Consider the following 14134-nt stretch of genomic DNA (forward strand, 5'->3'; position numbering starts at 1 on the left):
CCGTAAAAAAAAAAAAATCGAAGATTTCTATTACAAACGGGCTATGTAGTCTTTGGACATGTGTTAAGACTGAAAGGAGCATCAGATGCCCAGTGTGCTTACAGGGAAGGAATTAAACTGGTGAAGATATTTCTTTGCAGTTACACTGAAGTCTAATTAATTGAATTTTCTTCCAATGTTTGTTTGTGGTTTGACAAGACCGGTGTGGTTACGCAAGGCCTTCAAATCATACATAATGCATCAGATTATATAAATCTATCACTTGTTTTGCATGTAAAATCAAGATAACTGGTAGTATGGCTGATAAATGTGCTTGGTTACTTTCAGCATATTGAGCCATAGTTTCATGTTATTGTTCCTGCTTTTGGGAGCCGGTGAATCATCTGACCTAACTACTCCTCCTCAGTGAGAAGTAGCCTAAATCCCAGTTTAGCTTTGCAAATTTCCCACAATAAGCCACAACAGTTTAATAAACACTAATGTGTATATGCATGGCTTTTAATCCTAAATCATAGGTTGTGTATAACAAATCAATGTAAATGTAGTGGAGTAAAGGTCTAACATTTCCCTCTGAAACTGAGATGATTGAAAGTTGCTCAATAATAATAAGTTAAAGATTAGGCTACTGGGAAATGTTTATCATTAAATTCCTTTACTAATAATTAATTATATATACACGTTAATGTGGCTCGCTGGGGTGAAGTCTAACCAGATGTCTATTTGAGGGTCGCCGACAAGAAAGCAGCTCTACCAAGTAAGTTTAGAGTACCTTATCTGGGGATGATGGGTTCAGTCATGGGGGCGGGGCTGTCCAGAACGCAGACATCCCATTGGTGGAGCGGGGTGTCAGTGCCGGAGGGTCCTGAGCGGAGGGCTCCAGTGATTGGTCGCTCGGGTCTGTGTGTGTCTGCCCGTTTGAATGTGCAGAGGACTGGAGGGGATCATTTCCATGGACCATCTGTCTCACTGGCTACCCACACAACAAAGAAGGACCCAGGATGGTGTTAGTACATGTTGGATATCTGGTTCTCCCCGTCTTCGGCTCAGTTAGAAATAGAGGTATGACTATCTCGATATATCTTCTTATCCTAACCCTAACAAATGTCTCGGCTTTTCCTTCTTTTTAAATGTCCTCAAATGATGTAAACAGAGCTGACACCTGCTAGCAACAGCAACAACAAAAAAACCGCAAGCCAGCATAATAGCGACAGTCGAGCGTAGACAACATTAGCCGTTGTGCTAACCGTAGCGTCGCGTGAGAGACCGTTAAAGCGTGGTTAGTGTGACTTAAGACATTTAACGTTATATAAGAGGAAATGGACGTTTGTTTTTTAGGATGTTTCAGGGTTCGTTAAACGCACCAAAATGACAGCAGCTGTCAAATGGCTTCTCTTTTATCCTCAGCTGGTTTATCTCTCACTGCGTGGTGTTTACGTGCGTTTGCAGCGGGGGTATTTTTTTGTGTGCAGTCACCGCTAAGCTAACAATTACTGAACAATACCAGTAGCTTCATATACAGACACATAGCTTTAGCTAATAAACATCCACAGCTTTTTTGTCTTTAAATTTGGTCCCAAAGCAAGTATCTGAATCGAAGCTGACAACCGATAACATGACAAGGGATGCGTGTCCCTTTGTGTGCAACATGCATGGAGTGTGTTCATCTCCTGCGCTCATTTTTTAACCCAGAGTTAGCTTCAATTAAGTGCTCTTCCCGTAAAAACACAGGTAGCGTGATGGCCGTAGCTCAGATTAATGGCTATTTTAAAAAATGGTATAAAATGGTGGCATTTTGCCTTAAACCTCAAAACGTGTGTGTGCGCTAAAAAAAAAAAAAAAAAAGCGTCTAACGAAAACCTGCAAATTGCGGCGCAGGTGCAGTAAAAATCTAAAATAAACAGAAATATGAGTAATCACTGAATTAGGCATAGTAGCTCAAATCATCCTCCATTGCGGTAGGCTATCTGTGTTATGTAATAATAATAATAGTTTGACGTGCATTGTTAAAACTACATGCAGTAGCACCAATGATTTCATTGTGCTTTTATTTGTGTTCTTTTTTCCTGTTCCATAGTATCGAGGCTGGCTCTACATTCCGCATTTCTCAGACCTTTGTCCCCCTCCATTGTGTAGCTAACGATCATCTGCTGCTGTCTGCCGTAGCCTCTGCCTGTTCTCTGCATCTAGCTGTATTGTGAACCCCCTTCTTCCTCATTTCCTCTTTCCATCTGAAGACGACATTGGCATTAAAAAAAAAAAAAAAAAAACACCCAGAGTTCCCACTCATACCGTATCCTTCTGTGTAACAGACTAAAGAATAACACCTTTTCTGTAGAAAGCAGTTTGTCTTTATTTAAAACTGTCATGTTGCTCTTCAGTGAATAACCCATTGTAGCGTTAGACTTTACTACAAACTGTCATTGTGGTTCTCCCATTCAGTGTGGATAGACTACATTCTGCTGTAAATTTCTGTAAAGTGGATACATTTTGACCCCCCCCCCTTCCACCTCCACCTCCCAGATTCGATTACAGCCAGGCTTGATCGAACTCTTCCAATTTTGTCTCCGTCCCCTATTAGCAAAAGGTGCATTGTACCAGCTTTTGTAGTCAATAAAGCACTTGTATGATCACTTTTTTTTGACCGATAATCCGGCTATCCTAACATTCACCCAATTGGCCGATACGTGTAGTTTGAGTTTCACCTCTGATGGTCCACTGCACCTGTTAGAGCGGCGTCCAAACGGCTCACCATAATCCTATCTGTGTGTGAAAGCCTTTGTTCCTGCTAGCTGAATTGATTTAGTCAGTAACAATCAATTGACTAGACTCCGGTCTAACTCATCTTGCCATTTAAAAAAAGAAATCCCCCCACTATCAATCACAGCCCCCCACCCCCCCTCCAGAATGCTATCCATTTTACAGGGATGTGTATATCCTGCACTGCTGTAGAACTCCTTTTTAGAATGAAAATGTCTTTTATTCTTTGGTTGTGGTTTTCTACCTTATGTTCTTGTATTAGATCCTAATGCATGGTCATTTTATACTTTTTGTTTTTCCACATTGAACAGCAGATTCCAATGTAAACTTTGTGTAGAGATGTCCCTGCTATACTGAAATGTGCTGTAAGCATACACATCTACTCATTGGATGCTGCTTCTGTTCTGTTAACCCTACAGAGAGCATGGTCGGGCCTTGCCTTTGGTCTTTATTTGCATGGTATTATTATGGTTATATATAAGATATATTACTCTTATTATTACTATTATCATACAGTGCCACACATACTAATATTTTCCAATAAAGACTGTAGTTTTCTTTCTAACCTTCAGTGTGCTTTTTGCTGATTTCCATGTGTTCCTCCCCTCCTCCCTCCACACTGTGCTGTCACTGAGACGGTCCCCTCACTCTCTATGTGCTCTCATTTCTCAGCTGTCTTTGACAAGAGTTTCAAGTTGATCCTCTGCTTACTTCGGAGTAGGGGCAGCCAAATGTTCTATAAAGAAAAAAGAAAACAAAAGCATTGATCTTTAATGTTACACGCTGTCATTTCCTCCTGAACCATACACTGTTTACTAAACGCAGCCTAAACCTCATATCACTAGTGAGGAGTTAACATTGGAACAACTTTGGGCGATATGGATACAATCATCTGTCTAGGTATACATCTTTTTGTTTTTAGATGTCAATATATTTGGTCACAGTCAGTTTTGTGTAAAAATCAACAACTAAAGTGCTTTTTTGGGGGGCTAATCACGCAATATCCATACAAAATGTATTTGCAGCATTCTCCAAAATGGTCTAATACAACAAAAAACTAACTTTTGTACACCACGGTAAAAAAAACAATATGGCAAATATATCATCTCATGGTATTTGATACCGCCCAGCTATACCTCGAGGTATTGACCGCGTGGTTTATTAACACAAAAATAACTCTGCAGTCTCTCCTCATTACATTAAACACTGGTTATTAAAGGAAGAAGTCAACACTTAGGGAAATCTTATTCGCTCTCTGGCGGAGAATTAGATGATTTACACTAAACATGACGCTCGGCCAGCAGCTGGTTAGCTAAGCTTAGCATAAAGACTGAGAAACAGCTTGACTGGTCTGTCTAAAGGTAACAAAGATCATCTACCAGCGCCTCTAAAGCTCACTGATTAACACGTTATATCCCGTTTGTGTCACTCGTGCAAAAACGAGGGGGAAAATGATGTTGTACGAGGGGTTATGTGCACATTACCAACAATAATTGCTGTATGGATTAAACAAAAGGCCGATACAAGAGCGGTATAGATCTTCTCATCTAACTGTACAACTATCAATAGTCTCCAAATGTGCAGCATAATTAGAGATCAATTCGGTTCAATAACCATAAGGAAATATTTCATCTGTGAAGCGTTATATCTTTGTATGTTTGGAATGTTGGGGCCTCATTCGTCTGGTCCTTCTCATGGTAATAGTAGAACGGACCTTGACACAGTTATACAAATACAATCACAGCGAAGCAGTTACTTAGTATTAAAAATATAGTCCTATAAACAGTAATGCAGTTGTGCCTTCGTAGCCTTTGATAACGGCACAAGTTCAGACGTTTTGATTGTTTATTGCAGGAAGTCATTAAATTAAAGGTTTTTTGTTAATATACAATAGTAATGTAATCTTTAATTACACAAGTTCTAAATGTCTATATCAGGCCTACAAAATGATTTAAATTCTAATTTTTCCTTTTCATATTTTGAGTGTGCTCTTGGTTTGAAAGCCGCTCTCACTTTACACAATGCATTAACAAGCCTTTCCTTCTGTGAAAACTTAAAAAGTGGGTAGATTGGTCAACAACATGCAGCGCAGACTCTGGTGTCACTTCATTTTAACGTATTTAGCATTTTTAAATATAAACTTCTCAGTTGTAAAGCCTGGGACTTCTTGCCGTCCCGCTGCAGCCACTTGAGCCTTACATCTGTTCACCGTGTCAGAAATAGCCGAGAGTTATTTACATGCCGACACAAGGAGCGTCTGAGACACAGCCGCGTTTCTCCTGCGACTACAGCGACACACTTTTAAATAACTCAACAGCTGTAAGGCACAAGTTGTTTCACAGTGGCTGCCTTGGCACGGACCACTTTAATATCCAATGCTTTGTCTTCCACCGTGCGCTTACCTCGTCACCCCCCATTCGCCTGATGTTTAGCATCAAGGTCAGTGAGTGGTGTGCCAGCGTGTGTCATGTTGCCATTTGTGTGCAGCTTTCCAGGCCAGCTGAGCAACATACAAGCTGATTCCACTCATCAGTCCCTCACTCTGATTGGGAGTGGTGCCAATCAGTGACATCAGCTGGTGTAGCCATGGGGGGGGGGTTCAGTGAAAACTGCATACACTGGGCTGACAGTGTCACATGATGGAGGACCACCGCACCAGGCAGAAGACAGGATTATTTTAGAGAGGAGGTGTGATGGTAAAGCTGCAGTGATGGAAGCGGGAGGAGGAGGAGGAGGGGGGAGAGAGAGAGAGAGAGAGAGAGGGGGAGACAGGTTTGATGTCAGACTGCTGCAGTCGCGGCTGGGCAGGGCTTACGGGCCGTCGCTCACGTAGGGACACCATGCCGCAGCTAAACCGTGGGGGAGGGGCTGCCTGTGCAGCAGCTCAGGGGTGAGGAGAGGTGGATGGGAGTGTGTGTGTGTGCTGTATGTATGTATGTATGTGTGGGTGGGGGTCTGTTCTGCACCAATCAGGCCTGTTGTATCTGAAAGTCAAAGTCGGAAGCAGCGATGTAACAATAACAAAATCGGGGGTTTGTTGCTGGCAGCACTGCAATATGTCAAATATTAATGTCAGCAGTTCATGCTGTGAAAGAGCCCAGAGACAAATCATTTGATATTTACTTGAAGCTTCACTCTGAGTCCAGTCTTGCCGGGTCACAGGCTTCATACAAAAGTGATGTTCCGCCCTTCTGCCAATCCAAACCAGCATTCTGCCATTTCTGCTCTACTTCCTCGGCCAAATATTGTTTTCGGTTTGCTCGAGGCTCTCAAGGTTCACCGGCTTCCCATGTCCCAAGGCTGTACGCAGCGGAGCAAAACAACAACCATGCTAACATGTCGTATATAAGCAACAATTAAAGGAATTGTTTGACATTTTGGGAAATATGCTTGTTTGCCTTCTGGTAGAGATTTTAAAATATAAAGGCAAAAATCCAGCCACTGGTGAGCAGCTTAGTTTACAGCACAAAGACTAGGAGGAAACAGCTCATCTGGCTCTGCAGAAGTAATGAAAGCTCCCTGATCAACACGTTACATCTCGTGTTTTTAATGTAAACAATAACTCTGCAGGCAACTTATTAAAGCCAAGAAATAGTCCTCCAAGTAAAGCTCCATAGAACGACAACAGTGCTTCAGTATTTGTACAGATTAAACAACCAAAATACAACAAGTTAATAGGTGAGCTTCAGAGTTGCTGGTAGGCATATGTGGTAATGGTTGGACAGAGCCAGCCTCGAGTATCGATCTTTAACTCTCAGAGAGAGAAAGTGAATATGCATATACCCAAAATGTTGGATTTTGTGTTTACACAAAAATGACTTGATAATTAGTAAGTTATCTCGGCTCAGTGAACCGCCGACTGTAAACTAGATTAGTCAGCACTTGCTGATTGTATCCCAGACCATTAACTGATAGCTAAATCATCTCCCCTCTTCATATTAGACGTACATTGTCGCTCCATATTACCATTTAACACGTCCAGCTTTAATCTGCCTGACTCTGCTGCTGACACAACAGTGGAAGAGACAATTCTTTCTTCCTAACCAAGCAAACACACAATGCTCCGGTACTTCATTATACACAGTCCCCCCCCCCCCCCCCCCCCCCCCCCCCCCCACACACATACACAGAGCCTGCTGTCTGCTTCCTGTTCCAGAAAGCTAGAGCGCTGTAATGGGCAGCTGGAGTAGTAACTCTTGGCCCCCACCTCGCCCCTCCTCCCAGCCCTCCTTTATCTGAGCTCGGAGTAATTAGTATTGATTGTTTTGTGCAACTTGATACCGAGGTGAGTCAGTGGGACTAGCACACAATCTCATGTCTCCTCCACCTCTTGATAGGAAGGGTGTGTGTGTGTGTGTGGGGGGGGAATCCTTTGAACCCGCCTCAGTTGCTGTGGAGGGTTATTAATGAGAAATCCGTTAAAGATTTGTTCTTTCAAATGGCAGACATAATACACAGCCCGAATCCATTAAAATTGACTAGCAGTGGACCATTGGCAACCCCTCGGTGCTGTAGATCTTCTCGGGAGCACACCGGGCTGTTAGTGAGGATCCATCCGTCCTGCCGGCTGAGCTATGGCAAGTGGAGAGGCAGGCCATTGGGCGCAATCTGTGTGTGGGTTTAGATGGTGCTTCACAGGGGCCTCAATGTCTGCGTCCTCCATCTGCTGTTTTGTCTGTCTTGTCCCTTCCTGTGTCAGTGCTCTCCTATTTTCATGTTCTCTCTGTGTGATTGGTTTGTTTGTGTGTGTGTGTGTGTGTGTGTGTGTGTGTGTATGTGTATGTGTGTGGGTGAGGAAGCCAGAGAGCGCCTGCGTCGGTGCGTACTCTTCACTGGTTCGTCTGAGTTTCTCTGTGGCGTCTGTCTGTCTGTCTGTCTGAGTGAAAGTGGTCCCGGGCCTATCGGGTTCACTCCTGACCACTTGCATTTATTTACCCGTAGGAGCGCACTTCACCAGGCATCAACACAGCCATGCTACCTCCTGCCGACACTTTCACCTGGGCGCTCCCCAGGCGCCCATCTCAGCAGAGTTCCCTCTGGGACACGGCAGCCAGCCGCCTCAGAGCGGCCTTGCCCCCCACCTGCCGCCGGCACACCACCCGCCCCTCACTGCCCTGCCCGCACCCCCTCAGTTCCAGGATGTGCCGGGGCCTCCATTCCTACCTCAGGCCTTACACCAGCAATACCTCATCCAGCAGCAGCTCCTTGAAGCGCAGCACCGCAGGATCCTCCCGCACTCCAGGTTAGAACCACCGCCGCCTGCATGCAAGTATAGACGCACACAGACAGAACACCAAGACAGGCATTTAATCTTATCTTTATCTCATTGCAGAAGAACCCAGGAGCGTATTCCCCTGAACCCTCATCGACTGCGCTCGGGCTACGAGTTCCCCCCTCCCCTCCACGTTCCCCAGCAAATGACACAGCAGCAGCGGTACCTGGCCGAGGGCACCGACTGGTAGGTCACCGTTGGAGGTTAACGAGAGTCCCGCAGAGCAGAGGCACGATCACGCCCTGTCATCTCTGCACCCGTCTCTCTGTCTGTCTGTCACGATGCCTCGCGAGGGCGATGATGTTGATTTAGTCGCCTGTCTGTCTGCCTGCAGGGATCTCAGCGTCGATGCCGGCCTCCCTCACCACCAGTACCAGCTCCAGCAGCTTCCACAGCACTATCAGCATTACCTGGCCTCCCCTCGAATGCACCACTTCCCCAGGAACACATCCTCTGCACAAGTGGTATGTTTGATCACCCTGCTTTTGTCGTCTTGAAAAGAGAAACACAGTTTTGTTAACAATGGAGAAAACTGGTGTCTGACGACTATCATATTCCTGTAATGTGATGACGAGTTCTCTTTTGTTAGGTTGTGCATGAAATCAGAAACTACCCGTACCCCCAGCTGCACCTGTTGGCACTGCAAAGTCTGAATCCTTCGAGGCACGCCACCGCTGTGCGAGAAAGTTATGAGGTAAACCCGTTCCTAAAATTCAGGCTCCTAAGTTCATTCTTAACCCTGAAAACCATCTCACCGGAGGTCCATTTAGTAGCTGTTTTATTGTTATTATTTTATTGTTATTATTACTATTTGTTTCCTTTTTCTTTATACTAATCTCCACTGGATGTCCAATTCTCCCCAGGAGTTGTTGCAGCTGGAGGACCGGCTGGGGAGTGTCAGCAGAGGAGCGGTTCAGACAACCATAGAGCGGTTCACCTTTCCACACAAATACAAGAAGGTAAGGCGTAACGCACAGAGACGTACACCATTAAATACATTCACATTTCTTTGTATTCGCTTTTCTGAGCCTTCCTTTCGTCTCTGTGTAATCTGACCCGCTAACAGAGAAAGCCCCTGCTGCTGAAGATCGGGGAGGAGGAGGAAACAGATGTCGACGAGAAATGCACCATCTGTTTGTCCATGCTGGAGGACGCAGAGGACGTCAGGTCAGAAACGCTTCGTAGCTCCCACAATCCTACTTTTCCCCACAAAAACAATTTGGGAATTACGCTCATTTGCTTGATGGCGGAGAGTTAGACTGATACCACGTTGAATATCAGAGTGGTTTTGATCTTCTCATCTTTCTCTTTTAAATAAATGAAGTAATGATTAAAAATGGATGGACGCTGTGGGATTTTATTTTTAAGTAAAAATGTTACAGACTTCTCGACTCAGTCAACCTTTCGCTGTGAAATAAATTAGCTAAATGCTAAATATATTACAAACCATTAACTGATAGATGGATCTTCCCTGTTGCTCACATTAGACATACGGGGTCACCCCAAATTACAACGCGTCCAACTTTGTTCTGCCTGACTCAGCTTGAAACAGCCGTCACAACAATAGTTAAGACGATTAGTAGCCAGATTTTGTTACAGACAGACTAGGTGTGACCCCCTGTTTCCAGTCTTTGTGCTAAGCTAAGCTAACCAGGTGCTGGCTCTCGCTTCTCATGTAACAGACAGATATGAGAGAAGTCGGCCTGAAAGCAAATATTTTCCAAATTGTCGCACCTACACATGTGTTTAAAACCAAGTTGGGGGTGGGAAATTCAGGGGATAAGACCCGTGTCCCATGATGAGGTCAGTTTACAGCATGTGGAGTCTCAGCTGTCAGAGAGGCTTGTGGGATTGATGACTCGACAGAAGTTGCCTCTGCGTGCCTGAATGAACCAAATGAACTCGCTGCTGGTTTCAGAAGTTCCTTTGCAAGCACATGGTAGCACTGGGAGAGTCGCGCCGGAGTCAACATTGACCCCGTGTCTCTCTGTCTCTCTGTCTCTCTGTCCTCCAGGAGATTGCCCTGCATGCACCTCTTCCACCAGGGCTGCGTGGACCAATGGCTGGCCACCAGCAGGAAGTGTCCGATCTGTCGAGTTGACATCGAAACACAGCTGAACCCCGACAGCTGATGAGATTTCAACCCCCCCTTCCTTGTCAATCACCTTCGCGTGGTTCCTGCTTTCTTCCACCTCGGCTTTGCCGGCCTACCCCTCTCCCCCCCCCCCCCCCCCCCTCTCCCCTCCCCCTCCCCTGTTGGGTGCTTTGCCAAATGTCTTCAGACTTCATGTGACATCACCACCCTTCTGACTCACGCTTTACTGAGCCAAGCCAGGAAAACTAACTGCAAGAGAAGCCAACTCTTTTTATATAGAAGCACATCCCTCCGGAGGCAAAAAACATGCAGACACACACACTGACACACACACACACACACACACACACACACACACACTCTCATGTACACAGGGTTTACTCGTAGCTTGCTGGTCGTAAGTGGGTCGTTGTTGCTGTTGTGTTGTTGTACTGTAGGTAGTCCTGGGCTGTGTAGCATGTCCTCAAAGCCATGACTTAATGTCCTGAGAGTGGAAAACATAACTCCACACTGAGCTGGCTACTTTCTCTCTCTTTCTCTCTCTCTCTCTATCTCTCTCTATCTCTCTATATACAGTATATATATACACAAATATATATTTCTCTCTTTTCAAACACACTTCAATCAAAATGAATATTCTGCCACACACGAAAGCTTAACAAATGCTCTGATGCCATGTTTACCTAAAGATCATTTGTGGTCGTAGTAGAGTAGCAGTAACCAACAAGTGATATCTGATGCGCTGTCGCCTTCTTTGGGGGGGGGGAAGCACCAGCTAGCTGAGTGTTTTGATTCTATCATGCAGCTTTGACATTTTGCAATACAGTTGTACATTTACTTTGGGTTGGTGTCGTGTGAGTAGGTCTCTTTCACTGCCGTGGGAAGCAGAGCCCAGTGATTGAGTCGTTTGTTGTATTTTAAAAATAGGTAGAAAGTAATTTTACCAAAATGCATTTTTTGTCACGGTGTAGCTTGAACCTGACGCGCAGGTTCACGTGTGTGTGTGTGTGTGTGTGTGTGTGTGTGCGTGTGCTCTGCCCTGCTGTGTGTGACTTAAAGAATGTGTCTAACAAATGCGTGGCTGTTCAAAGAGTGCAAATGTGTGTGTTTCAAGGGGTTCGAGGCAACACCTAGTTGTTAACTCACTGTAGGTTAACCGCATGGCCACTGGAGCGCTTACACAACACAAAGCCAAAAAAATAAAAAAACCAGGGATGAAAAATGGAACTGCAGAGCGAGGTGGGAGGAAGACTCAGCTGCCCATGTACCTGTTTCTTCATCTGAACAGTGTGTACTTTAAAAAAAATGCATGTTTCGTTGTCGACTTGGGCTGTTAGCTTTGGTAGCGTTTCTTCAATTAAAAAAAAAAAAAAAAAAGGTACAGAGATGGCTTTGCATGACTTAGTTAATCTGAGCTGTGACTATCTTCTCAACACTAACAAACAAAACAACTAAAAAAAAAAAAACTGTCAGTGGCTGCTCCCCTGACTTGTAGCGTGTGTTCATCCTGTCCCCCTTTGGTGGCAACGATGGGTTTAATGTTTACCTTATTGCCTAAAGAACAAGCACATGTGACAATAGTTATAGCAACAAAAAAGGGGTTTTTTTCCCCTTGGTATTGCATTTGCGTTGGTTTATATTTAGGTATAGATTCATGCAGTGTTTGCGCAGAGAGAGAGAGAGAGGAGCTTGCGTATTGATTTTGTGTATTTGTGTGACAGACCTCCCCTCGTGGTTGCTATGCTGGTTGCTATGCTGTATTGCTAGAACATGTAGAACGTGGTGCGACGGAGGCAGCCTCCCTCTCGCAGTGCACACAGACACAACAGCAGGAAAACACAGGCTGGTAACACTCGGCCTGACCAGTTTTCACTTCTCTTTTTTCTTTTTTTTTTCTTGTCTTTTCAGTTCTACAGGATGCCTTTAGGACCCTCACTGTCCTACGCACTATGAGACCTTTGTTTTTGTTTGTTTTTTAGCCTCGTGGGTTAATTAAGGATCAATTAACTGGGATTATGTTCTCCCCTTGTCTTGTGCACTGCCGGTGTCGAAACTGCCTCCTTCCTGTAGTGGAGTCATCCGTGATGAAGTTTTCATAGTTTACACAGGGTGTTGTCAGTTGAGATGCCTTAAGTATTTAACAATCATAATTTATTACTAACTGTAGATATTGTGGGTATGTATTTAATTTTATATAGTTTTTCGGGGGTGTGGGGGGTGTGGGGGGGGGATTGGGTATTGAATCATAATTTATTTATTTAGAAATAACACAAAAATGCTATGAAAAAAAAACTATTACCTCATTTTTGCATTGTTTTAAATGGGAATGCTTTGCATGCAGTTGTACTTTTTGGAACACTAAAGTTAAAGAAAAAAAAAATGAGCCCCGCTGTTCGATCTCCACAAGCTGGCTGTGCGATGTTTACTGTCCAAGGCTGAGCTACTGAGCCCGCTCTCCGCCTCTCTCTCTCTCTCTCTCTCTCTCTTTCTCTCTCTCTCTCTCAGTCTCTCTCTCTCTCTCAGTCTCTCTCTCTCTCTCATATGTGGTGCTGTGGATCTTGGTTACATTCCATTCAATGCAATTTCTCTGATCCCCCATGCTGTGATGTAGTGGACAAACTGCAATTAAGTGATTTTTTCTTTTGGTTTGTTTTGCACTCACTTGTTTAAATATGGGAACCCTCTCACTGGCAAAAAAATGCACTATGGGTCTTAATAACGATCATCTGTGAAGCATGTTCCTTCGCTTTAACTCTTTGTATCGATCTTTTCATTTTCATCTCTCTGGTGTTTCTCTTCAGTTCGTAGACTTAAGCATAACAAGTGCCTCGCTTTAAGTGTTCGGAGATATTTCCATATGACTGAAACCATTAAAAACAATCAATCCATGAAGCCACCATGCCTTATTGGTTGCATAATTAAATAAGAGAGAGTCGTGAAGGAGCAAAGATAACATTTGACTGTATCTACAAAAGCCATCGTCCTCAAAATTGAAGTCAAACTGTCCGAACTAGCCGTTGGTCTGTAGAATTGGAGCGGTGCATATTGTGGAAATAGTTCTGACTATGAAGAGGTTTCACTGTGGACTTTACAAATACTTCAGTGATCTTTAATTCTGTTTATCTTCTATCTCCGACTCTCCAACTTTTTTTTTATTTTACCGTCCATCTCTCCTCTCAGAATCTATCCTCCGTTTCCTTCCACAGTCTGAAAGGAAGGCAAGGATTTTAAAGCACAACCTTTTCTAAAAATGCATGTTTTCTCAGGTTTCAATATAGTCTCAATGGTTTCATAGTATATGGTGAAAATATATACAAAGAATATATCAGAAAAAAAAAACATAATTTTGTTGCTGTTTGAAACGGAAAAACAAAACTGAAGAGAAAATATCCCAAAAAGTGCCAGTGAAAGGGCTGCCGCCATCCTTGTATGAAACTCTGCTGTTTAGCTGTGACTGCGCAATGTTTTTCAATATAGGATATTTTATCTGAAAATAGAACTATTTATCATTAATATTAAAGCAATAGCGCATTAATGGTGATGTGTGTGTTGATGAAGAGATGGATGAGCATATTATGGGTAAATGTTAGAGTCACATGTGGTGGAATTTTGTACTTTATTACAAAAAAGTACTACTAATAATAATAATAATGGTTTCAAAAGTTGCATTGCTAAACCCAAACTGTTCTGTTTTTTTAATTTTAATTTTATTTCATGGCTTGTATATTATCCTTTTGTATGTGCTCTTTTTGTAATAAATTGGATAAAATGGACAAGTTCTGCTTTTTATGTCTTGTATTCTGGTACAATATGATCTCATTAGTTCTAATTTGACTTTGACACTTAAGACGCTATTATTAGGTAAAATAAGAAGAATGGTAAATATGCTGCATCTCTATAATTCACCTTTAAATCAGGTGTAAATATCGAGATGTATGGAGCATAAATCTATCTACATTTCTCTAAAATTCAGATTGACATAGTGTATTAGTAACAAATGTTCACTAGGC

At 43.4% G+C, this 14134-nt stretch overlaps 1 protein-coding gene across 4 annotated transcripts; it reads left to right on the forward strand.

The window, feature by feature from the left end:
- The first annotated feature begins 944 nt into the window (after positions 1-944).
- ark2ca (arkadia (RNF111) C-terminal like ring finger ubiquitin ligase 2Ca) lies at positions 945-13880 on the forward strand. 4 transcript variants are annotated; one of them, XM_079179138.1, is made up of 9 exons: positions 2135-3474; positions 3603-3657; positions 7699-7999; positions 8090-8215; positions 8364-8493; positions 8619-8723; positions 8893-8988; positions 9096-9196; positions 10044-13880. In XM_079179138.1, exons 2-9 carry the CDS (start codon positions 3636-3638, stop codon positions 10159-10161), a joined length of 999 nt encoding a protein of 332 aa, XP_079035264.1. In that variant the 5' UTR covers positions 2135-3474; positions 3603-3635; the 3' UTR covers positions 10162-13880. The 4 variants fall into 4 exon arrangements, with proteins under 4 accessions (XP_079035266.1, XP_079035263.1, XP_079035264.1 ...); XM_079179140.1 differs by lacking the exons at positions 2135-3474; positions 3603-3657 and adding an exon at positions 945-1059; XM_079179137.1 differs by lacking the exons at positions 2135-3474; positions 3603-3657 and adding an exon at positions 955-1059 and having other exon boundaries at positions 8896-8988.
- Positions 13881-14134: the final 254 nt, after the last annotated feature.

The sequence above is a fragment of the Pholis gunnellus genome (genome assembly GCF_910591455.1).
Source record: "Pholis gunnellus genome assembly, chromosome: 18".
Classification (NCBI taxonomy): Eukaryota; Metazoa; Chordata; class Actinopteri; order Perciformes; family Pholidae; genus Pholis; species Pholis gunnellus.